Source organism: Hydra vulgaris, chromosome 10 (assembly GCF_038396675.1).
Source record: "Hydra vulgaris chromosome 10, alternate assembly HydraT2T_AEP".
NCBI classification, from domain to species: Eukaryota; Metazoa; Cnidaria; class Hydrozoa; order Anthoathecata; family Hydridae; genus Hydra; species Hydra vulgaris.
The window spans coordinates 34,627,501-34,652,222 of NC_088929.1; the positions used below are offsets into that span (position 1 = coordinate 34,627,501).

General features: G+C 26.4%; 1 protein-coding gene and 1 long non-coding RNA gene across 3 annotated transcripts in view; both read left to right on the forward strand.

The window, feature by feature from the left end:
- LOC136086572 (uncharacterized) overlaps window positions 1-1,225 on the forward strand; it is a 2,144-nt gene extending 919 nt beyond the window's left edge. The window contains exons 2-5 of one of the 2 annotated variants that reach the window (XR_010641437.1): window positions 61-155; window positions 282-447; window positions 568-740; window positions 819-1,225. This is a non-coding gene — a long non-coding RNA (uncharacterized LOC136086572). The remainder of the gene's footprint in view (window positions 1-60; window positions 156-281; window positions 448-567; window positions 741-818) is intronic. The other variant, XR_010641436.1, reaches the window with a different exon arrangement.
- A 22,700-nt stretch (window positions 1,226-23,925) lies between these two features.
- LOC136086305 (uncharacterized) lies at window positions 23,926-24,381 on the forward strand. Its single transcript, XM_065808598.1, has one exon. It carries the CDS (start codon window positions 23,926-23,928, stop codon window positions 24,379-24,381), a length of 456 nt encoding a protein of 151 aa, XP_065664670.1.
- Window positions 24,382-24,722: the final 341 nt, after the last annotated feature.

The window sequence follows — 24,722 nt, forward strand, 5'->3', positions numbered from 1 at the left end:
AAATTTAAAATGACACTAATATTTCTGGTAAATTTTGTTTTTGCAAATTTTATCTTTTAGGAGTTTTACCGTTATCACATAATCTAGATGAAGACAATATATTTAAAGAAGACTTCAGAAACTTAATGAAGATAATAATATTAATGTTGATTAAGGTAGGTGACTATTAATGAACAGCATTGGCATGTGTGCATTTGGTTTTTTTAAATATTATGTATAACTTATATTTATATTTATTACCTATATTTGAGTGTATATTAGTCTAATTTATCTTAAAACAGGATATTTGCACTTTAACAAGCAACAAAACCTAAATGAGATGGTTTCGAATCAACCTTTAAAGATTTCTATATTTACAAGCAAAAATCAATTAAGAGAGGATTTACATCCTGGTACAAATGCTAATGAAAATACTTGTGAATACTCGGGCTTCTGGGTCTTTCCAAAGTAATAACTTATTTGCATTTAATTTAAAAGTTTATAATATTTAAAAAGTACAATAGTATATTTGATGATTTATGTTTCTTAATGGGTTTCATAAATTCTTAAAGGGCGTCTCTTATTTAGGTTGAAGTTGGTGGCTCTAAAAAACAATTTGAAAAGAAGAATAAAGGGTCGATTCCGTTTAAATGTACAGACACAAACAAGCGTGATTAATAAGGAAAAAATCAATTTTACTCTTCCATCGAATCATTACTCTGGTTTTTTCAAACAGTATTTTTTATAGTGCATTTATTTAGGTAAAATACAAAACAATAGACTAAGATAATCATTTATTTTGTTATTTATTATAAAACTTGTTTTTTTTTTTTAAATAGATTAAGGCGAATCATCAAAAACCATTACCAATACAGATCGACCAAAAAATCAGACAAACGAAACTTCTCCCATGGATGATGCCATGTTTTAGCGTAAAATGATTGTCACACCATTACATAAAAAGAAATTTGGGCTACTGCATTAGTTTTTAGATAAAGATTTGAATGAAATTAAATTTGAACAGGTTACCTCAATTGAAGAATTAGTAAAGTTCGAGACCCGACTTTTAAGAAAAATTAAAAAGAACATTTGATGCTACTGGAATTGTTTGTAAAAATGCGAAAGCGTATTGTTATACGATTTTAGATTTTATAATGACGGAAGAGGCGATCAATCAAAGTTAAATATTATGTATGGTAACCATGTGCCAAATGTCTTTTATTAGCTTATTATTAATGATTCGGTTTTTTATTTCTTTGTTTATTTTTTCTTTGTAGTATTATTGTAAAATAATTTACCTTAAAAAACAATAATAAAACAACAAAATTGTCGTAAATATAATGTAGTATATATAAAAAAAGGTTTAAACGGTTTAAAGCTATAAACGTGTCTAACAAAACCTACGTATTTTTGGTTTATCATTAAACCGTGCTGAACAGCTGTTAGTTCAGGCATAAATTTGGAAAACTTATGCCTGAACTAACTTATGGCATTAAATAAAGTTTCCGTTTGGAAACTTTATTAAATGCCATAAGTCCGTTTTAAACTATAGAAAACACGAATTTAAAACCTCATAAAACACGAGTTTAAAACCTCAAAAACACGTATTTAAAACATAAAAATACTCGTGTTTGAAACCATAGAAAACACGTGTAAAACTCCAGTTAAACTTCCCGTGAAATCCACGTGTTTTTGGTTTACGCCTGGATCGTAACAAACACGTGTTTATACGGTTTTAAATTCGTGATTAAAACCAGATGTGCCGTCTGGGTAGTAAATGTGGTAACCTAAAGATACAGTCAAATTATTTTACATAAAAGTAGTTACCAAATAACAGTAGTAAGCATTAGGAATCAGCACACTTTGTCAGCAATTATATAGCCACAAGGTTTAGCTTCTGATAAAAGTTTATTTTGATATAGTTATCTTTCTGATACACAACCACTCCAGCCAGCAGACAATAAACTAATTGCCTCAGTCAACTAATTGCTGTTTTTTATTACATACCAGTTACAAATTTAATGGTATTAATATGTTTATAACTGAATCATGTTTGCTATTGTAAAGTTAAAAGTTTCACTTGGAATAAAAACTTCAGTACATTCAATAATACAAACAGTCTTGAAAATATTCAAAAACATTTTTGAATGTAAGCCTTTATTGCTCCACAAATTGGCCAAAATTCAGATTGGCTACCGTCGCAGAAAATTTGTATTATTATTTTTAAGATATTACACTACCGCAGGACTACAGCAGAAAAGCAGTATCTTTAATTTATGGACTTCGTTTTTGCTTTATAAGTGTAATATTAGGATGGTCCTTCAAAAACAATCGCAAGTGAACTAAGTTTAAACTCTTTTAAAAGAAACATCAACCTTTTTTTATGATAAGTATGAAAAAATATTTTTTCTGATGCTTCGTCTTATGTTAGGTTTTGGTATAGAACATTTTTACTTTATTGAAGTAAAGCATATTTTTTCAAGTTCAATAATTCAATTCAGTTTTGAACAGCATTAATTTTATTGATAGTCAAATGACTGTCATTTTTCACATAAAAATTCATAAAATATTTTTCTCTTCTCTTTTTCAGATCGAACTAGAAATTGGAGATATGAAATCAGATGGATTAGGCTGATCCATTTGTAGGTATGCGGATATCGCGTTTTATGGAATCGAATTTGGTGCTAAAATTCTGAGCCACATTTTTTTAACATTTTTTTTAGGTAGCGTCAGATAAACATTTTTTAAAGGTTTTTCTTTTAATATTGCTTTATATAATATACCTATACTTATCGAAATTTAGCAGGTAATATTTTCGATATGTTTTTTCCATGTGAGATTTTTTTCAACTGAAACTCCTAAAAAGTTTGTAAATGTTGCTCTCTTAATTAAAACGCCATCTTTAAAAGGAGGAGGAAGCTCGATTGGAAGTAGACGTTTTATAAAGTTAGAATGAAAAAGGGATCATTTTATTTTTTAATATTCAGTGAAAGCTTGCTTGATTTAAAACATTGAGAAACTTTCATTAGTTCATTACCCATACAAGAAAATAGTGTCGTTATGTTGCTATGAGATAAAAAAAACATAACTGTCATCAAATTGAATGCTTTATAGCAGTCTATTATGTAAATGAGAAAAAGAAGAAGTCCTAGTACAGTTCCTTAATAAACTCCGCAAACTATTTCTAATAAGTGAGATTGCGATGGTTGATCGAAATGAACAAATTTTTTTTTATTGCGTAAATAACTTTTTATTAGCTCAAGAAAATTTCCAGTGGTTCCATAACATTTTAGTTTTTTGAAAAGGATTTTATGGTCAATCAAATCAAATGCTTTTGATATGTCAACAAAAATGCCTAAAGTAAATTTGGACTTTTCAAATGAATCTGTAATATATTGAGATATTTTTATTATAGCGTGCTCAGAGTTTTTTTCTTAAACCCATATTGATTTTTATATAATACATTATTTTGAGACAGATGTTGGAAAATTTTGTTATAAAGAATTCTCTCAAAAATTTTAGAAAAAACAGGGAGAACATAGGCAGGACGGTAATTACTGACAATCAACAACTCCCCTCCTTCAAATATTGGTGTAACTTTCGCTATTTTCAACTGATCAGTAAATATTCCTGTATATATATATATATATATATATATATATATATATATATATATATGTATATATATGTATATATATGTATATATATATATAATGTATCAATTTTTTAAAGCTTGGATCTAATTGCGAGGAAGATACCGAACTTCAAAGACAAATCTGATAAAGATTTTTGTTGGTATATTAGGAGCCCGGTGGCGTCTTTTTAGGGGATTAGGGTAGGAGAGGGATTCTCCCCCTCAAAATCTTGGAAAAAGAAAAGTTGGGAACTTCCTCGCCACAATTTGAGATAAGTTCGAAATCTGGTGATAAAATTATTTTTGCAACTATTATGCAAAAATCCATCAAAGCTGGTTTTTTTTTTTTTACTTGGACAAATAACCTTTACGTTTATTAAACAACTTAAGGACGTTTTCCACAAAACGAAATAAATCGCGCCTTTTTTGGTCACGACCAAACATCGTTTTGATTTCCAACTTCTCTTTTTCGCGCTACTTTTTTTCGTTTTCAACAATAAAAATGGCTGCAACAAGTTGTATGTTTAACTATAAGCAGTTATTACTCTTTTTGCAGACTTTCTCCTTTGAAACATGTGAAAATTTTTTTTCGTGCATTGATTTTAACATTTCCGTCTTTGTAAGATATGATTCAGCTTTTAATAAGAAAGTATAAGAAAATAAATGCTGAACTCTGATATGAACGTTTTGCGCGTCTGTTATTACTTCCAATTATCAGTATACTAAAGTAGAATACAAAATAGGTTTGCAGGACAAGACCTAAAGTGAATAATAATATATAATAAGGTTATTAGTCTTATTCTATTATCACAAGAGTAGGGTTGCCAGATGTAATTTATTATCATAATAGTGAAAACTTTTATAAACATTAACTGCATTAAAAATTACGGTAAATCATAACATCTACGTTTGTTTTCCAGAGCACTATTAATGAAATGCAAGAGATATAAATTACAATGTTGCGTAGGCAAAGCAGTTTTTAATAACGAATATAAAGCCAGCTATGAAAGATCCGTTCATGGTGGTAAAATGGTTCATATACAAACAATGGAAGACCCAAAGAATCCTTTTGTAGCCACCTTAACTTCAAAAAAATGAAAAATTGAACATCAGAATGCTGATAACGATATCAAAATAGATGATGAAATACAAAGTAGTGAACATACAAAATTAGAAAACATAATAATGATTGAAACATCAACTTTAACATGTGATATATCCATAGAAGAAGAAAGAACATCTTCTTATAAAAAATTTGAAGAGGACACAAGTTCAGAAATTCAAGATAAGGACGCAAAAGGGGAAAACCCGGGTTATATTGTTTTTTAGGAATAAACAGAGGAATTTACAGAATTAAATTCTGAATCAGATCATTTACCCTTGTTTCCTGACCGAGAAGAAAAGGTTGAAACGAGTATTATTAATTTGAAATAATACTGAAGTAAGCAGTAAAACAACAAACTGGCCTTCACTATGGGGAACTTGGGTGTTTTAAATAATAATCTTAAAGACTGTAAGTCATTTATAAAAAATTACAAAATCTAAGGCTAAAGCCTGGATTGAAGATAGAGCCTTTCGTCCAAATAGAGTTACATACGCAAGTCTTAATTCTCTCAATCAACTGATTAGTTTAATTGCAACTGAATTGAAGAGTCAGATCATTAATAAAATTAACAGCTCCACTACTTTTTTTGTGATAGCCGACACTACTCTCGATATGTCACACAACGATACAATAAGTGTAGTTGTGAGAATGGCCAGTGAAAACGGTGAGATTTGGAAAAGGCTTTTGAGTTGAGTTGAATGCACTGATATGACTGTAAAAGGGATGGCTAAGCTAATTTTATCTTCTTTGCAGAAAAAAGGCATTGATACATAAAAGATAAATTTTTAGTCGTATGACTACGCGAGTTCAATAAGTGAGTAAATTAAGGGAATACAAAAGTATATAACAGAAAGAGTTGGCCGTGATGTATCCTACATACCTTGTCAAAAATACAGCACAAACACTGCTCTTAAACATGCCTGCAATGTTAATGCTTTAATACGAGAATTGTTTATTATCCTCAAACAGCTGCATGTTTTCTTCACATCAAGGACAAAAAGATTAAATCTTTTAAAGGTAAAAACTTGAAGACATTGAAAATGCAATACAGCTTGTAAACCTGTCTAGACCAAGATGGATCTTACGAGCGAATTCTATACTGACAGTAATTGAGTGTGATAACTGACAGTTATTGAGTGTGAGTGCAAAACAGAAACAAATATTTCCTTTGTCCTTTTTTAGAATTAAATAATTTTTAATTATTCTAACATTTAAATAAGTTATAGATATCATATATATAGAATATATATATGATATCTATAACTTTTATATAACGTATATAGAATGTCGAAAAAACTCAATATTTTCCAGATCCTTAAATATGATTTTTAAATGATAAGGTTGATTATGATCTTTAAATAATATGGTTGGATTTTTCCTAATATTAAAAATATGACTATAAAATTAGTTGATTTATTGGTTTCATAGTTAATATTAAACTATTACACTTTACATAATATTGAGTTGTCTTATTTTTGCTAAAATATAATTGCATAATAATAATAGCTCAATTAGCCTTCACATTTGTATAAGCTAACTTGATTGAATCTTTATTATATTCTATTAAACTTATTTGTATATTTTTTTGTATTTCGCAGAGACCATGCCCATGTATGCCGAGAATCAACTAGAAAATTGCGTAAAATGTGCGCCATAGAGAAAGGTCTCAATGACCGTAAAAAACTAAATCACAACACAGTTTTTATGATGTTTTTTAAATTTTTAATTTGAAATATGTTTCAATCTTGAGTATACTTTTAATTTTGTGTTTTATTTATCTTATTTAATAAGGCACACTGGTTGCCGTTCTGCTATGTTTTCTGAATATTAAATTTTTGTCCTTAAAACCTTACAAATTCTTTAAACAAATTTCTTACAAATTACATATTTCTTTAATTGCATCTAACCATAAACCCAACCCTAACCTTAATTCTTACCCTAACCCTAAACGGAAAATCTTATTTAAGTCTTTTTAACTTAAACTGATACTAAGTTAGACGTCCTTGAGCGTCTAACCTAGAATCAGTTTAGAACGCATCCGAGGCGTTCCTTTTGAACGTTCATTGTACTTTTTTTAAACGTCCCCGTGTTTGCTGGTATTTTATAAATATTTTATGTATTACAGTACAATTTTTAGTGCTGGTAAATTTTGATATAACATTCAAAATGATTTTAAGTTACATAAAAATTCAAGGTAACTTTTTTTGATTATAGATAAAAAGAAAATTATATATCAATTGAGAATACTATTTTGGTATATAGTTAGTAAAAAATATTTTGAAAACAATTCTAGCCTGTGAATATATATCTCAACTGCACTATGTCCCAGAATATCAAATTTTTTGGGAAGCCCTTAATTCGATAAATTTAAAATTGATAACAAGTTTATGCTCTTTTGCTGACAAGCTTATTAGCATATTTTCTGCTAGTCTTATTCTGCTAGAAGACCTCTAAAATTGTCAAAACAAAACATATTTTGTTACTTTGATATCTATGACTTTCAAGAAGGTGGAATCAAATGCAAAGTTTTACAAAACAGAAAGTAAAGAGTTTTTGAGAGTGTTTAGTGATGTCAAAGAAAGATCATCTAATGCAACAATTTTTGAACTTTGGATTATCTTTATAGTAAATATCATACACATCTACAAAAAACGTTGTTTGGATTTTTCAAATGGAATAAAAAAAAAGAAGATTTCATAAAAGCGGTTTTGCAAATGACAAAAAATGGATAAGTGAAAAAGAAAAGTTTGGGCGAGAGTGCTTGTAATATTATTTTTGAAAATTTAGTAATAATTTAAATTGTCTACCAAGTAGTTTGTTAACTTAGATGACATAATGTTAAATGGAATTTCCGGACAAAAAATTTGGTGTAATTAGTATAATAGTATTCTAACTCTAATGTATGGCGGAAGTAAAACTTAATAAAAAAAAACGATAGGGAAGACATCTCTTCCCATAAAGAAAATTCAAATAATGGCTGCGAAAGGTGAAAGCCATATTCAAGTGTTTTTTTGTAAGCTTTTCATAAAGCGAAATAATTTTTTTATTTTAAAAATATTTTTGAAATTAAAATTTTAATTTTCATTTTTTGCATAAGGAGAGGGTGAGGGAGAGGATTCTGGAAGAAATCTCCCCCTCCCCCTTACCTAATACAAATCATTAAATACACCACCACTACATGTAAGTTTTGGTAAAACAATTTTGATAATATGTATTTAAAATTGTATACTAACTTTACTTGTTGAAATAATTATAAATTTATATAAAAGGAGTACACATTTTCGATACAAGGGTGTGTTAAACTATTACCACTACACCCTCTATTTCCAAAATCTACATTTTATATTTGTTTGTGGTCTAGACTTTAGTTTTGGTGACTTTTCGTTAGTAATAAAAAATTTTTGATTTAAAAATTTTCTATCTTTTTTAGGTTAAAGCCTAGAGGAGGGATGCCTGTGTGTGTGCTTGTGTGTGTGTGTGTGTGTGTGTGTGTCTGTGTGTGTGTGTGTGTGTGTCTGTGCGTGGTAGAGAGACTTAAACACACCCTCCGATAAGATGACGTATTAATAAGAATTTACAATGCACTAAGACGTGCATTGTAAATTCTATACTAATTGCATTTATTTTAAAAAGATAAGTTTAGTTATATGGATTATACATTTTTGACCCTAGGGCGTATCACCACCATACCCAGTACTTTTTGTGTGAAAAAATTAAAAATTTTGTAAAAAAATCATTCTTTCATGAAAAAAATATCCATTTTTGACAGGTAAGGGGGTGGTTTGGCACCTCCTCTGTTTCCCTAGATAGGCTCAGTGGATTGAAACCAATATTTATTTCCGGCCTAATGTTACACCTATCTTTTGGTACCAAGTTATATATATTTAGAAAAGAATTGATTCAGTTATAACAATGTAGATACATAAAAACTAAATTTTGTTTCTTTAACAATTCTATATAATAAAAGTTTGGCTCTTAAAACCTCATAACTTTTTGAAGAATTGTTCCATTTCGATAAATTTTTTACAATCAAATACTGTATTAATGCTTTTTCCAATAATGTAAAACTATTAAGTATTTTATTTATTTAAAGTTTTCAATTCACATACCTACCATTAGCTTCTTAGAGCTTCCCAGTAAAAAAGCGCACATGAGATACGCGTAGATTTTTTCCATATGTAACCCATGTGGGGATTATTATTTTGTCCCATGTGGGTTTCATATGGTAAATCCCACATGGATTCCATATGGAAAATCCCACATGGGCTTTATAAGGTAAATCCTACATGGGATATAGATGGAAAATACTACATGTTATAGATCTTAAATGCCACATATTTTAATCCAAATTGCATAAAAGTAGTCAATACCAGACAAATGAAAGTCCGAATGCTTCTATGATAATTTTTATAAATCCTTTAATTTAAAAAATACTTTATTGGTAATTTAAAATTAATCATCGAAGCTTTCAGAGAGGCTTAACTTAATCTGGTATTTGCTACTTCTTCCCATTTGGGATTCAAAGTGTGTAGCATTTTTGATCTTTTACATGTGATGTTTTCCACCTTAAACCTATGTGGAATTTATCATAAACTATTATAACGAAATTTTATAAAATTAAAAAACGTATTACAAAATGAATTTATTTTTAATTAAATTCTATTAATGAAAACATTCAAAATAAATATTAAAATATTTTTTCTTTTGCGATTTTCACGCCGTCTTTTTTCGATTAAGTTAAGTAAATCGCTTCGGCTTGCATAATACCAAAGTTTTTAGTATTTTCTAACTTTATTCAAACATTTTCTTAAAAAAAAAAATATATATATATATTATATATATATATATATATATATATATATATATATATATATATATATATATATATATATTTCTTAAAAAAAAAAATATATATATATTATATATATATATATATATATATATATATATATATATATATATATATATATATAGAGAGAGAGAGAGAGAGAGAGAGAGAGAGAGAGAGAGAGAGACAGAGAGAGCGAGAGAGAGAGAGCGAGAGAGAGAAAGAGAGAGAGAGAGCAATTTTAATAAAGAACCTTATTATTCGAGCAATTTTAATTATTAGCAAGGTTGAAGTCATTAATGACTCAAATATTTCAAAAATAAGTATTTCCTAATTTATTACTTACACTGACTAACGTATTATGGGTAATTGAACACATATTATTTATAATGAGCTTGAAACCATGAAGAGAATCCTAAAAAAAGTGATGAATTAGGATTAGTCTTTAAACAAAAAAAGCAAAAACAAAAATATAAAAACCTACTTTACTGATGAAATTGGATGCAATAGACACTGGGTGCAAAAGTATCTTTATTTTTTCGTCACACATAATATAATATTCAGAAACTAATAAGCAAACATCTAAATTTCTATAAGTAAATTTATTCTTTGATCATTGTCTTCATATCCTATCTTATTTTCATATCATAATCTATTATGGTATTATTTATATAACATATCACAACACTATTATCAAATTTGTTATGTTCAAATATCATATGAACATTCTCTAACATGTTCATATGATATTTAAGTATAGTTCTTGAGTATAATATCTGCAAACAATTAACTGATGCAAGTTCAAATGTTGTCAAAAACCAAGCATGCATGCATGGGACACTGCAGTGTCCCACAAAGAAATTCAGGTTTGAAAGTCAAAGAATTCCAAGTTCTCTTTATTAAAAAAGAAAAAAATAAGGGGGAGATGGGTTTCTGTAACTCTTTTTAGGCTCCAAAACTTTTAACTTCAGACATAATAAGTTTCTTAAGACTTTAGGCACTTACGAACTACATTGAGGCCAAAAAACCGAATGTTTACAGAAATTTTTCAATTTTTAATCTGAAGTACCACAGTGTTATTAGGAATAAAGCCTCTGGGTCCAATTTTCAAAGTAATATGATCTGAAGTAATATATAAATAAAATAATATGCTTTAAAATGCATGTAGTTATACATATAACTCCTGATAATTAACTATATATGTAACTAGTTATACATAAAATTTATCATATAAACTTATTTTTTAAGGTTATGCTCGATCAAATTAGTACCAATTAAAGTTAAAGTTCTTATTTGTTCATTGTTTTCTCACTATTTTATATTTATCTATTCAAATTTGTTAACTAGTACTAATTCTTACTACAGAAAGAATGTTTATCATTGTTGAACGTGATTTTATAAGTAACTTAATTTTATTTGCAACATATTTTGACAACACCCTTTACATTTTAAATGACGACAGCTTAACTCAGATTGAATCTTAACTGAATTATTGTAAGCTTTGTAAGGTTTTGTTGTATATCAAAAGGTGTCATAAATATATATATATATATATATATATATATATATATATATATATATATATATATATATATATATATATATATATATATATATATATATATATATATATATATATATATATATATATATATATATATATATATATGTAGTTATATATATAGTTATATATATGCATATATATACATATAAATTTAATATTTAAGCTATCGGGTCATCCATAAATGATGCCAGTAGAAATAGGGGCAGTGCGAGCTGAAAAGTTTAACAATAATAGAAAATGGGGAGGGGATGTTGAAACCAAAACAATGTCAATTAAAAAAATGTATTAAAAAAAAAGTAAAACATTTTATTTAAAAAAAAAAAAAACTATTTATGGTATCTATGAGCAGGTTTTAGATTAAGAATGTGGTATACCAACTTCTTGCTTTTGTTGCTTAAATATGTACAGGATCATCGGAAAAACAATTTAAATTTAGAAATAAGCTTGCTTATCCGAAACAACAATTTATGTTTTTTTTTTACTTTAATTGAGTACTCTTAAGAATAAATGTATAATTAAATCAGAAAAAAATTGATGGTATATGCATTTTTTATATAATATTAACAATTCTGATATACCATCATAATATGATAACAAAAATTGACATCATTATCAATAGGAGATGGTAAAAAAATGACAGGGTTTGATAAAGGGGGATGGTGTTCAATAATCTGGGTCATCATCTGACATAATTATGCATAGATGACCCTATGATTAAGGTAAAATAAGAAATCAATTTACCATATTTCTCTTTAGAAAGTGTAAAAAAAAAGCACTGTAATGCTGAGAACCTATCTATTGAGCAAGCTTTGACCACCTATTTATAAATTTGAGAGACAGAGGTAGATGTGCCAATTGCAAAAGAACTAATAACGATGCTCTAAATTGATTTCAACTTTGTAGACTAACATTAATATAGTATTTAGAAATAATAAATGAAGCTTGCATAATTTTTATAATTTGTATTTATTTCCAATAATTATCAGTTGTAAGACTCTATTGTATAATACGAATTAAAAAACTATTTATTTATGGTATAATAAAAATACAAAAATACAAGTTTCCTAATGCTACTATCATGTTAATGGTATTCGTTTTAAAGTGAGATTTGGTATATATTTTATTGTTTTAATGATATTTATATATATATATATATATATATATATATATATATATATATATATATATATATATATATATATATATATATATATATATATATATATATATATTAATTTTACTTTATTTACCTTTTGATATAGAACAAAACCTAACAAAGCTTACAATAATTCAGTTAAGATTCAATCTGAGTTATTGAAACATAATAATTTTATGATCAATAAAAAAGTAAAGCTGTCGTTATTTAAAATGTAAAGGGTGTTGCCAAAATATGTTGAAAATAAAATTAAGTTACTAATAAAATCACATTTAACAATGATAAACATTTTTACTGTAGTAAGAATTAGTACTAGTTAACAAATTTGAACAAATAAATATGAAATAGTGAAAAACAATGAACAAATAAAAAATTTAACTTGAACTTTAACTAAGTCTTGAATTTAAATTAATTTGTTCAAGCATAACCTTAAAAAATTAGTTTATATAATAAATTTAATGTATAACTAGTTATAAATATAGTTAACTATCAGGAGTTATATGTATAACAAAATGCATTTTAAAGCACATTATTTTATTTATGTATTACTTTAGATCATATTACTTTGAAAACTGGACCCAGAGGCTTTATTTCCAATAACACTGTGGTACTCTAGATTAAAATTTGAAAAGTTTCTGTAAATATCCTGTTTTTGTTCCTCGATGTAGTTTGTAAGTCTCTTAAGTCTTAAGAAACTTATTATGTCTAAAGTTAAAAGTTTTGGAGCTAAAAAAATTTACAGAAACCTATCTCCCCCTTTTTTTTTTTTTTTTTAATAAAGAAAATTGGGAATTCTTTGACTTTCAAACCTGCATTTCTATTATATTATCCTAATTTGTCTATTTGCACAAATCTTAATCTTATTTCCATAAAGAAGTAAAATATTATTCGTGGTACTTACATACTTGCTTTCCATTCTCTAAAATAATATAAAATATATTTACACAGTATAAATGAAGCCTCGTCGCAATGCAATGTCGATTTTAAAATTTAAGGTTTTTTTAGTTTCCAGCCTTCAAATAAATTCAAATAAATGTAAATCCTACAAGAAATCTACGTGGGATTTCCCATGTGAGTAAATGTTATATGGTTCCCACATGTAACCCATGTGGGATTACCCACATGGGTTTTAAGTGACAAGTTTCCATACGGATACCACATGGGAAAACCCGTCCCACGTAAATCCCATCAATCCCACACAAAACCCACGTAAAACTCATGTTGGACGCGGTTTTATTTTTCACTGGGTTTTACCATTAGCTTCTTATATTAGATTCTTTAACAAGCTTTTAACAAGAACAGACGCACTTTTACCTCGTGTTAAAAAAAAAAATTATTTATAAATAAAAACATATATCTTTAAGAAAAGATTTTATTTTAATAATCAAGTAATATGGTTGTAACATTCCCAGCTACCACAAAACATTCGAGCACGCTCAACAAACGTTGGGAACTTTCCAGCGTTCTACGAACGTTCTATAAATGTTCTGAAAAATTGTGTATACGCAATTAAAAATTAACGTTCAAGAAACATTGCCACAACGTTCATTTAGGTTCGCGTATTGTTCGCTGCAAACATTACATGAAACGACTTTTGTGAACTCAAATATACAGTTCTTGAACATTCAATTCGAACGTTCAAATAAAAAACACGGAACGTTTACTTAAAGTTCACCGCAACGTTATTTAGGTAGCTCTTAAATATTCACCTCAAACACGTGATAAAGAACACGATAGTTTATCACGTGTTTGAGGTAAATATTTAAATTATTTTCTTTTTAAAGTTTTTAAGGATACAAATGTATAGATTTAGACTATACATTTGTATCTTTAAAATATTTGAATATTTTTTTGAACTTACTTAACTTATTTATTTAACAATTGATTAATTAGAACTTAAGTAAGAAAATTTTGGCGCTTAACTACAATTTCATCATGTTTTAAAACTAAATAACACAATATTAGGCTTACTCGAGAGCTCACGATTTAACAATTAGATTTCAACTATAAGACACCCAATAGGCCTATTTTTTATTTAACTAAGGCAAACTTTTTGGTATGAAAAAAAAATAAAGAGCTAAACAGCACTATAATAACTATTATTGACTCGGAAAATATTTTTGTTTCAATTAAGTATTGGTAACATAATTATGATGATATGTGCGTAAACTTTAGTGCCGATTAGCTCCCTGTTTAAAGTTGACACCGAAAAACTCACATTAGTCGCATGAAGGATACTCTGAAATGTTCTTTGCAGTAAATTGAAAATTCATGTTTAAGATGTTTAGCATACATATTGAATTAGAAGATTTGTCTAAAAACTTGAAATTAATTATTGATTACTTGAACATATATATACATATCAATATATATATATATATATATATATATATATATATATATATATATATATATATATATATATATATATATATATATATATATATATATATATATATATATATATATATATATAAAGAAAGAGAGAGAGAGAAAATATTTTTTAAAAATTTGTATAAAACGCAATCTATCGACGTTAAATAACAAAACTTCTTGAAACACTATACAAAGAGAAATGGAAAGAAGTCTGTTTATGTAAAAATACTAACGAAGCTCACAATTTATTTTTTAAATAAATTTTTTAATAGATATAATGAAACGTTTCCTTTTGAAATAATAAAAACACTAACTAACCCTTGGGTGAACAAAACTCTAATAAAATGTTCAAAAAAAAACTAAAACTCTACAACTAATTTCTCAAAAAGAGAAATATTGAAAACGAAAACAAATATAAAAACTATAAATATTTTTATCAAAACTTGCCTAAAAATGAAAAAAAACAAAACAGTTTTACAGTAAAAAAATTACTGAATGTAATTTTTATACAAAAAAAACATGGCGTCTAATTAATAACCTAATGGGTCCTATTTAAAGTAGTTCATCACTACCTCTCAATATTACTAATCACAATAATAATATTCACTGCCCAACACAAATCTCAAAAGAGTTTAACAATTTCTTTACTAAAGTTGGTCTAAATTTAGCTAAAACAAATTGTACCTTCCATTGATTTATTCAATTCTAATATATTCTGCCAATAATAATTTATTCTGTGACTGTGAATTAACTTTAAAAGAAATTGAGGAGGCTTTCTTATTTTTAAAAATAAACAAATTGCCGGGTTTTGATGGAATATCCAGCAGTATACTAATTTTAAACAAAAAACATATCATCAAACCTTTGTTTCATATTATGAAAATTTCAATAAATAAAGGTGTGTTTCCTGATACATTATAAACAGCTAAAGAGTACCGAATCTATCCCAGTGAAAAAGCAGGATACGTGTGGATTTTTTCCATATGTAACCCATGTGAGGATTATTATTTTGTCCCATGTGGGTTACACATGGTAAATCCCACATGGATTCCATACCGTAAATCCCATATGGGATACGCGTGGATTTTTACCATATGAAACCCATATGGGTATTAATAATATTGTCCCATGTGGGTTTCGTATGTTAAATTTCACATAGGTTTTATATGGTAAATCCTACATGGGATATAGGTGGAAAATACTGTATGTTATAGATATTAAATACCACATATTCTAATTCAAATGGTATTAAAGTAATCAATACTAGAAAAATGAAAGTCCGAATGCTTCTATGATTAAAACTTTTAAAATTCTTTTAATTCAAAATTTACTTAAATAGTTATTTATAATTATTCATCAAAGCTTTCAGAGGCTTAACTTAATCTGGTATTTGGTACTTTATCCCATTTGGTATTCAAAATGTGTAGCATTTTTAATCTTTTACATGTGATGTTTTCCACCTTTAACCTATGTGGGATTTATCATAAACTATTATGACGAAATTTTATAAAATTAAAAAAAGTGTTGCAAAATGAATTTATTTAAAAATAAAAGCTATTAATAAATACATCCAAAATGAATATTAAAAATATTATTTTTTCTTTTGCGATTTACACGCTGTTTTTTGTCGATTGAATTAATTAAATCGCTTCGGCTTGCATAATACCAAGGTTTTTAGTATCTTCTAACTTTCTTCAAACATTTTCTAAAAAAATAAATATATAAATAGAAATAAATAGAAATAGGAATAAATAGAAATAGGAATAGAAATATATATATATATATATATATATATATATATATATATATATATATATATATATATATATATATATATATATATATATATATATATATATAAAGAAAGAAAGAGAGAGAGAGGGAGAGAGAGAGAGAGAGAGAAAGAGAGAGAGAGCAACTATATTAAGGAACCTTATTAGCCGAGGAATTTTAATTATTAGCCAGGTTAAAGTCATTATTGGCTACAATATTTCACAAATAATTTTTTCCTAATTTATTACTTACAATGAATAACGTATTATGGGTAACTGAACCCATATTATAAGTAATGAGCTTGAACCCATGAAGAGAATCCTGAAAAAAAGTGATGAATTAGGATAAATAGTTAAACAAAAAAAAAAAAAAAAAATGTAAAAACCTACTTTACCATGATGTAGACATTGGGTGCAATAGACACTGAATGCAATAGTATCTTTACTTTTTAGTCACACAAAGTATAATATTCTATAATAAACAAACATCTAAATTTCTATAAGTAAATTTATTCTTTGATCATTGTCTTCATATACTATCTCATTTTCATATCATAATCTATTATGGTATTATTTATATAACACGTCACAACACTAGCTATTATTAAATTTGTGATGTTCAAATATCACACGAACATTCTTTAACATGTTCATATGATATTTGAATACATTTCTTGAGTATATTATCTGCAAACAATTAACTGATGCAGGTTCAAATGTTGTCAAAAACCAAGCATGCATACATGGGACACTACATTGTCCCACAAAGAAATGCAGGTTTGAAAGTCAAAGAATTCCCAATTTTCTTTATTAAAAAAAAAAAAAACAGAGGGGTTGGCGGTGGGGGAGAAGAGATTCTGTAACTTTTTTTAGGCTCTAAAACTTTTAACTTTAGATATAATAAAGTGCTTAAAACTTTAGGGACTTACAAACTACATTGGGGAACAAAAACAGGATATTTACAGAAACTTTTCAATTTTTAATCTGGAGTACCACAGTGTTATTTGGAATAAAGCCTCTGGGTCCAGTTTCAAAGTAATATGATCTAAAGTATTGTTTAAATAAAGTAATATGCTTTAAAATGCATATAGTTATACATATAACTCCTGATAGTTAACTATATGTATAACTAGTTATACACATAATTTGTTATAAAAACTTATTTTTTAAGGTTATGCTTGAACAAATTAATACCAATTAATTCAAATTCAAGATTTAGTTAAAGCTCAAATTACAGTTCTTATTTGTTCATTGGTTTTGCTAATTTTATATTGATTTGTTCAGAATTGTTAATTAGTACTATTTCTTACTACGGTAAGAATATTTATTATTGTTGAACGTGATTTTATTAGTAACTTAATTTTATTTTCAACATTTTTCGATCACACCCTTTATTTTAAATGGTGACAGCTTTACTTTTCTATTGATCATAAATTTATTACGTTTCAATAACTTAGATTGAACTTTAACTGAATTATTGTAAGCTTTGTTAGGTTTTGCTGTATATCAAATGGTGTTGTAAATAAAGTAAAAATAATATATACATATATACATATATATATATATATATATATATATATATATATATATATATATATATATATATATATATATATATATATAATATATATATATATATATATATATATATAGTATTTAGGTGATGGGGTCATCCATAAATGATGACCCAAAATGATGAGGGCATTGTGAGCTGAAAAGTTAACAATACTTGACAATGGGGAGGGAATGATGAAACCAAAATAATGTCAATTCAAAAATTGAATTAAAAAAAAAGTAAAATATTTCGTTTAAAAAAAAAGTAAAACAATTTATACTAGCTATGAGCAGGTTTTAGAGGTATTTACACCAACAATGTGGTCTAAAAACTTCTTGCTTTTGTTGCATAAAACTGTAGAGGATCATAGGAAAAACAATTTAAATTCAGAAATTAGCTTACTTATCTGAAAGAATAGTTTATGTTTTTTTTTTTACTTTAAGTACTGTTGAGAATAAATGTATAATTGAACCAGAAACTAGTAAATCAAAAAAAATTCTTTTTTCAAATCCATGCTTTATGCAAGCAGAATTCTATTGGGCCTAGAAATTCTTTTTTGTTATCTTTTGTAGAAGGAAAAATTAATGTTACGTTTTTAAATTTATTTTTTATTAATTCAGTGTTCTTATGGGGAAATACAAATTAAATTTTTGTTAACTTAATTAACTTTTTTTGGTCAAATTTTTCCATTTCCTTGCATTGTCATCGAAAATGATTAAGTGTGGAAAATTTGAGCAAAATTGGTTGAGAAAAAAGCTTTCAAAAATTGATTTCAAATTTTGTGGCACACAAACATATATATATAGAAAGTAACCTTATATAAAGCATGGAAAAATTGATGGTATATGCATTTTTTATATTACCAATTCAGATATACCATCATAATATGATAACAAAAACTGACGTCATTTTCAATGGAAAATGGTAGAAAAATGACTGAGTTTGATAAAGGGTGATAGTGTTCAATAAACCAGGTCATTATCTGGCATCATTATGCATAGATGACTCTATGATTTAGGTAAAATAAGTAATCAATTTGCCATATTTCTCTTTAAAAAGTGTAAGAAAAAAGCATTGTTATGCTGAGAACCTACCTTTTGAGCGAGCTTTGACCGCCTATTTTTTAACTTTGAGAGACAGAAGTGGACGTGCGAATCGCAAAAGAATAATAACAATGCTTTAGATTGATTTTAACTTTGTAGACTAACATTAATATAGTATTTAGAAATAATAAATAAAGTTTGCATGATTTTTGTAATTTGTATTTATTTCAATTAATTATCAGTTGTCAGTCTCTATTTTATAAAATGAATTAAAAAACTATTTATTTATAGTATAATAATAATACATAAATACTAATTTCCTAATGCTATTACCATCACAATGTTAATGGTATTCATTTTAAAGTGAAATTTTGTATAAATTTTAGTGTTTTAATGTTATATATATATATATATATATATATATATATATATATATATATATATATATATATATATATATATATAATATATATATATATATATATAGTTACTAATAAAATCACGTTCAACAATGACAAACATTCTTACTGTAGTATGAAATAGTACTAATTAACAAATTTGAACAAATAAATATAAAATTAACAAAAACAATGACTAAATAAGAACTTTAACTTGAGCTTTAACTAAATCTTGAATTTAAACTAATTTGGTTCAAGCATAACCCTAAAAAAAAGCTTTTATAACAAATTATGTGTATAACTAGTTATACATATAGTTAACTATCAGGAGTTATATGTATAACTATATGCATTTTTAGGCATATTATTTTATTTAAACATTACTTAAGATCATATTACTTTGAAAACTGGACCCAGAGGCTTCATTCCCAATAACACTGTGGTACTCCAGATTAAAAATTGAAAAGTTTCTGTGAATATCCTGTTTTTGTTCCTCAATGTAGTTTGTAAGTCCCTAAAGTTTTAAGGACCTTATTATATCTAAAGTTAAAAGTTTTGGAGCCTAAAAAAAGTTACAGAAACTCATCTTTCACCACCGACCTCCTCTGATTTTTTCTTTTTTAATAAAGAAAATTGGGAATTCTTTGACTTTCAAACCTGCATTTCTTTGTGAGACACTGTAGTGTCCCATGTATGCATGCTTGGTTTTTGACAACATTTCAACTTGCATCAGTTAATTATTTGCAGATAATATACTCAATATATATTTAAAGTACTATTGTATTATCATAATATGTCTATTTGCACGAATCTTAATCTTATTTCTATAAAGAAAGATAAAAATTCGTGGTACTTACATACTTGCTTGCCATTCTTTAAAATAATATATAATATATTTAAACAATATAAATGTAGCCTCGCCGCAATTCAATGTCGATTTTAAAATTTAAGGTTTCTTTTAGTTTCCAGCCTTCTAATAAACTCCCATGTAATACTGACAAGAAACTTACGTGGGATTTCCTATGTGACTAAATACCATATAGTTCCCACATGTAACCCATGTGGGATTACCCACATGGGTTTTCAGTGACAAATTTCCATACGGATATCACATGGGAAAATCAGTCCCATGTAGATCCCATCAATCCCACACGGAACCCATGTGGGACCCATGTGGAACGCGGATTTATTTTTCACTGGGATAAAGGCAATGGTAGTTCTGATATATCAAATTATAGACCTCTATACGTATTATATGTTTTTTCTAAAATATTCGAACGCGTTATGTATAACAGAATTTATGTCCATTTCACAAAAAACAATCTTTTTTACTCTAAACAGTTGGAGTTTTAAAAGAATATTTCAACGGAGCATGCTATTATTGAATTAGTTGACCAAATAACTAACGGCTTTGAAAAAAGGTTTACACTAAGAATTTTGATAGACTTGTCAAAAGCATTTGACACAGTAGACCACTCTATACTCTTAGAAAAAATAAATCATTATGGTGTAACAAACAAAATATTTCCTTGGATAAAAAGCTGCCTTACTGAACGAAAACAATAGGTGATAAATCAAGATTCTAGTGAATTAAATATTCTGTGTGGAGAACCACAAGGTTCAATTCTTGGCCCTCTACTTTTTTTCGATATATATAAACGACTTCTGTAATGTATCTGCAAGTTTATATTCAATTATGTATGTTAATGACACTAGTTTGTTTATGTCCAACAGTGATATTAATCAGCTTTATGCTGAAATGAATATTGAGCTGCTAAAAGTAAATAAATGGTTCAGAGCTAATAAACTCTCAATAAACGTAGACAAAACTTAATACACATTATTTTATAAACAAACGCATTAAGAAAACCTGCCACTTAAATTACCATTTCTTTCTATAAATAATAAACAAATTAAAAACAAGAATGTTTAGTACATAGTACTCTATGTACTAAACATTCTTGTTTTTAATTTGTTTCTCTAAGTACATAGGAGTCTATGAAGATGAAAACTTATCTTGGCTTTCCCAAATAAAATACATGGAATCAAAAACTATAAAAGCTATTGCTCTAATGTATGGAATTAAATCTTTAATTAGTACTCAAAGTCTTAAATTAAGACTACTTCAGTTAAGACTACTTAAATTAAGACTACTTAAATTAATTAGGCAATTATTTGTTACTTTTTGTAAATTATTTGTAAATTATTTGTAAATTTTGTAAAAAAATTTTGTAAAAAAATTTTGTAAATTATTTGCAAATTAATTAATCAATTAAGACAACTTAAGTTAAGACTACTTAAATTAAGACTACTTCACCCTAATTCATTGCTATATTAATTATGGTAACATTATGTGGGCAAGCACACAACCCTGTAAAATTTAAAGGATATTTAGTGTACAAAAACATGCTTGCAGAATTATATAGGGAAAAAACAAACTTGAGCATGCAAAGCCATTAATGAGGGAAATGAAGATGATGAATATATACGAGATGAATACATTTCAACACATGATCATTGTGTATTATCATTTAAGAAATCTCACACAGAAAAACTTTGAAACAAAATTTAAGATAAATTAAAACAATAATTATTCTCTAAGATTAAACGAGAGGCTAACATACGAACTACCTCGTAAACTAACTAGGTACAAAATGTATAGTATAACATATCGACAGCCTAAGATATGGAACAGTTTTAAAAATAACCCCATCAGTATGGTGAAAGTTCATTTAAGTTTTATATAAAAAAAGAAATTTTTAAATCAAATGAAAGCTTTGAAACTTAACATATACACTATCGTTTTTTGAATATACAATATTGTTTTTTACCCTAAATTTTTGATATTTTCAAAGAAATTTATTCCTTTTATTGTTTTTTTTTCTTTTATTTTTTAAATTCTTTTTTAAGGAGTTTTGTCCTTTTTTATTAATATTTTAACGGAGTTTTTTTTTATTTTATTCTATTTTTGTTATATTTTATTATAATAACTTTATTTTCTTGGCACTTCTTGAAGCTCACAAAGGGGCTATATGAAATGATTGTGGTGACTCTGGTCATCCTTATCTTTTTTGAGCCCTTGTCTGTTTATATATATATATATGTTTTCTTTTTTTTTAGAATCATTTTTTTTTATATTATTGTAGGAAGAGCAAAATATATGAATATATATATATATATATATATATATATATATATATATATATATAAATATATATATAAATATATATATATATATATATATATATATATATATATGTATATATATATATAAATATATATATATATATATATATATATACATATATATATATATATATATAAATATATATAAACACACATTTATATATATACATATATATATAAATATATATATATATATATATATATATATATATATATATATATATATATATATATATATATATATATATATAGTATATATATATATATATATATATATTTATATACATATATATACATATATATATATAAACAACTCTTAACAAAACAATAACATGTATTGTTTTGTTTAGAATTAATAAAATGGTTTCATTAATTAAAAAGTTTGTCTTGTTTATTAAAATACTTACATTTTTTGTGCTAAAAAGAAATTTTGGATATATAATAAATAACAATGCATTTAAGTATACACATCTTTCAAAGAAAGATTTCAGAAGATTGGAAAAATTGAATGATAAGTTAAATAAAGCCGCTTTAGATATTGTGTTTTTAAATAATTGCAGAATTTTTGGAGTTTTAGCGAAATTTATTTCATTTAATTTACCTGGCGTCTCAAAATTTGATTCTCGTTTTATAAGAAAAAAATTACTAAGGAGTGCATTGCAAAAACGCATTAAGGAGAAATTACAATTATATAAGGAAATTAATACTTTACAAGATCGCATAAAAACAACTATTTCTTCTTTTGATTGGTTTATTTTAATTAAGGCGCTAAAATCTAATACAGGAAAAGAAAAAGGTAAAATTATAAAAATATATGAGAAGAAATTAAGAAGATTAACAATTGGTCATACAAATCCTTTTAATCTTTCAGATATCATAACTAATCGCTCTTCGTACAAACTCCCTGATAATGAAATAGACATCCTTAAAAATGGTTTACAGTTTTCTATTCCAACAAAATATCTTAAACGTACTGATATTTACTTTACTTTCGAACTAATTAATCGCTCTCTTCAAACAAAACTGAAAAATAATGAAGATTCAGGAAAACTTAAAGCTGAACTTTCCCATTTAGCAAATTCTTATATTTACAATTATCATCCTTCTCAAAAAACTCTGAAAAAACATGGAATATTAAAAAAACTTTTCAAATAATCCAGATATTATTATTCTAAAACCTGATAAAGGAAATGGAGTAGTAATATTAGAGAAATTCAACTCCAAAATTTTCTAAGGAAACTTAAAGCAATAGGTTTTTTCAATGATTCCACATACAACAGAATTTATCCTTCCGGATCTCATCCTCCTCGTATCTATGGGCTTCCAAAGATGGACAAGTTAACTTCCTCCGAGACTACCATAAACTTCAGACCTATTGTATCATCTATTGGTACCTACATTTATCAACTAGCCAAATTTCTTAGAGATTTGTTATCTCCATTAGTAAACACAGAGTTTTGCACTAAAGATTCATTTTCCTTCGTTAAAGAAATAAGTCAGGTTAATCTACATAAACAATTTTTAGTATCGTATGATGTAACCAGTTTATATACTAATTTTCTGCTTCAAGAAACCATTGATATCGCAGTTAATTCGATTATGCTTAATAATAAAAATTTTAAAATTACTAAAAACGATTTAAAAAAACTATTTAATTTTGCTACCTCGCCAAGACATTTTCTTTTTAAAGGACATACTTATGATCAAATAGATGGTGTAGCCATGGGTTCTCCACTAGCACCTGTTCTTGCCAAATTTTTTAAGGGTCATTTTGAAAATAACTAGATTAAAAATTGCAATGGAGTTAAGCCAGTTTTCTATAAACGATATGTTTAATGACATTTTTGCTGCTTTTCAGTCAGAAAATGAAGCACGTATTTTCCTTAATTATATTAATAGTAAACACAATTCTATTTCTTTCACCATGGAGCAAGAAGTGAATTTGAAAATATCCTTTATGGACGTAAATTTACACAAAATAAGTTGTACAGTAACTACTACAGTTTTTCATAAAAATACCTACTCTGGTCTACACACCAATTTTTATAGTTTTACTCCACTTTCGTACAGTGTTAGTCTTATCAAATGCTTAATCGATAGAGAATTTAAAATCAATAGTACTAATC

Excerpts from the sequence above, each read along its gene's own strand:
- LOC136086305 (XM_065808598.1), top strand. The coding sequence starts at position 23,926 with ATGGACAAGTTAACTTCCTCCGAGACTACCATAAACTTCAGACCTATT.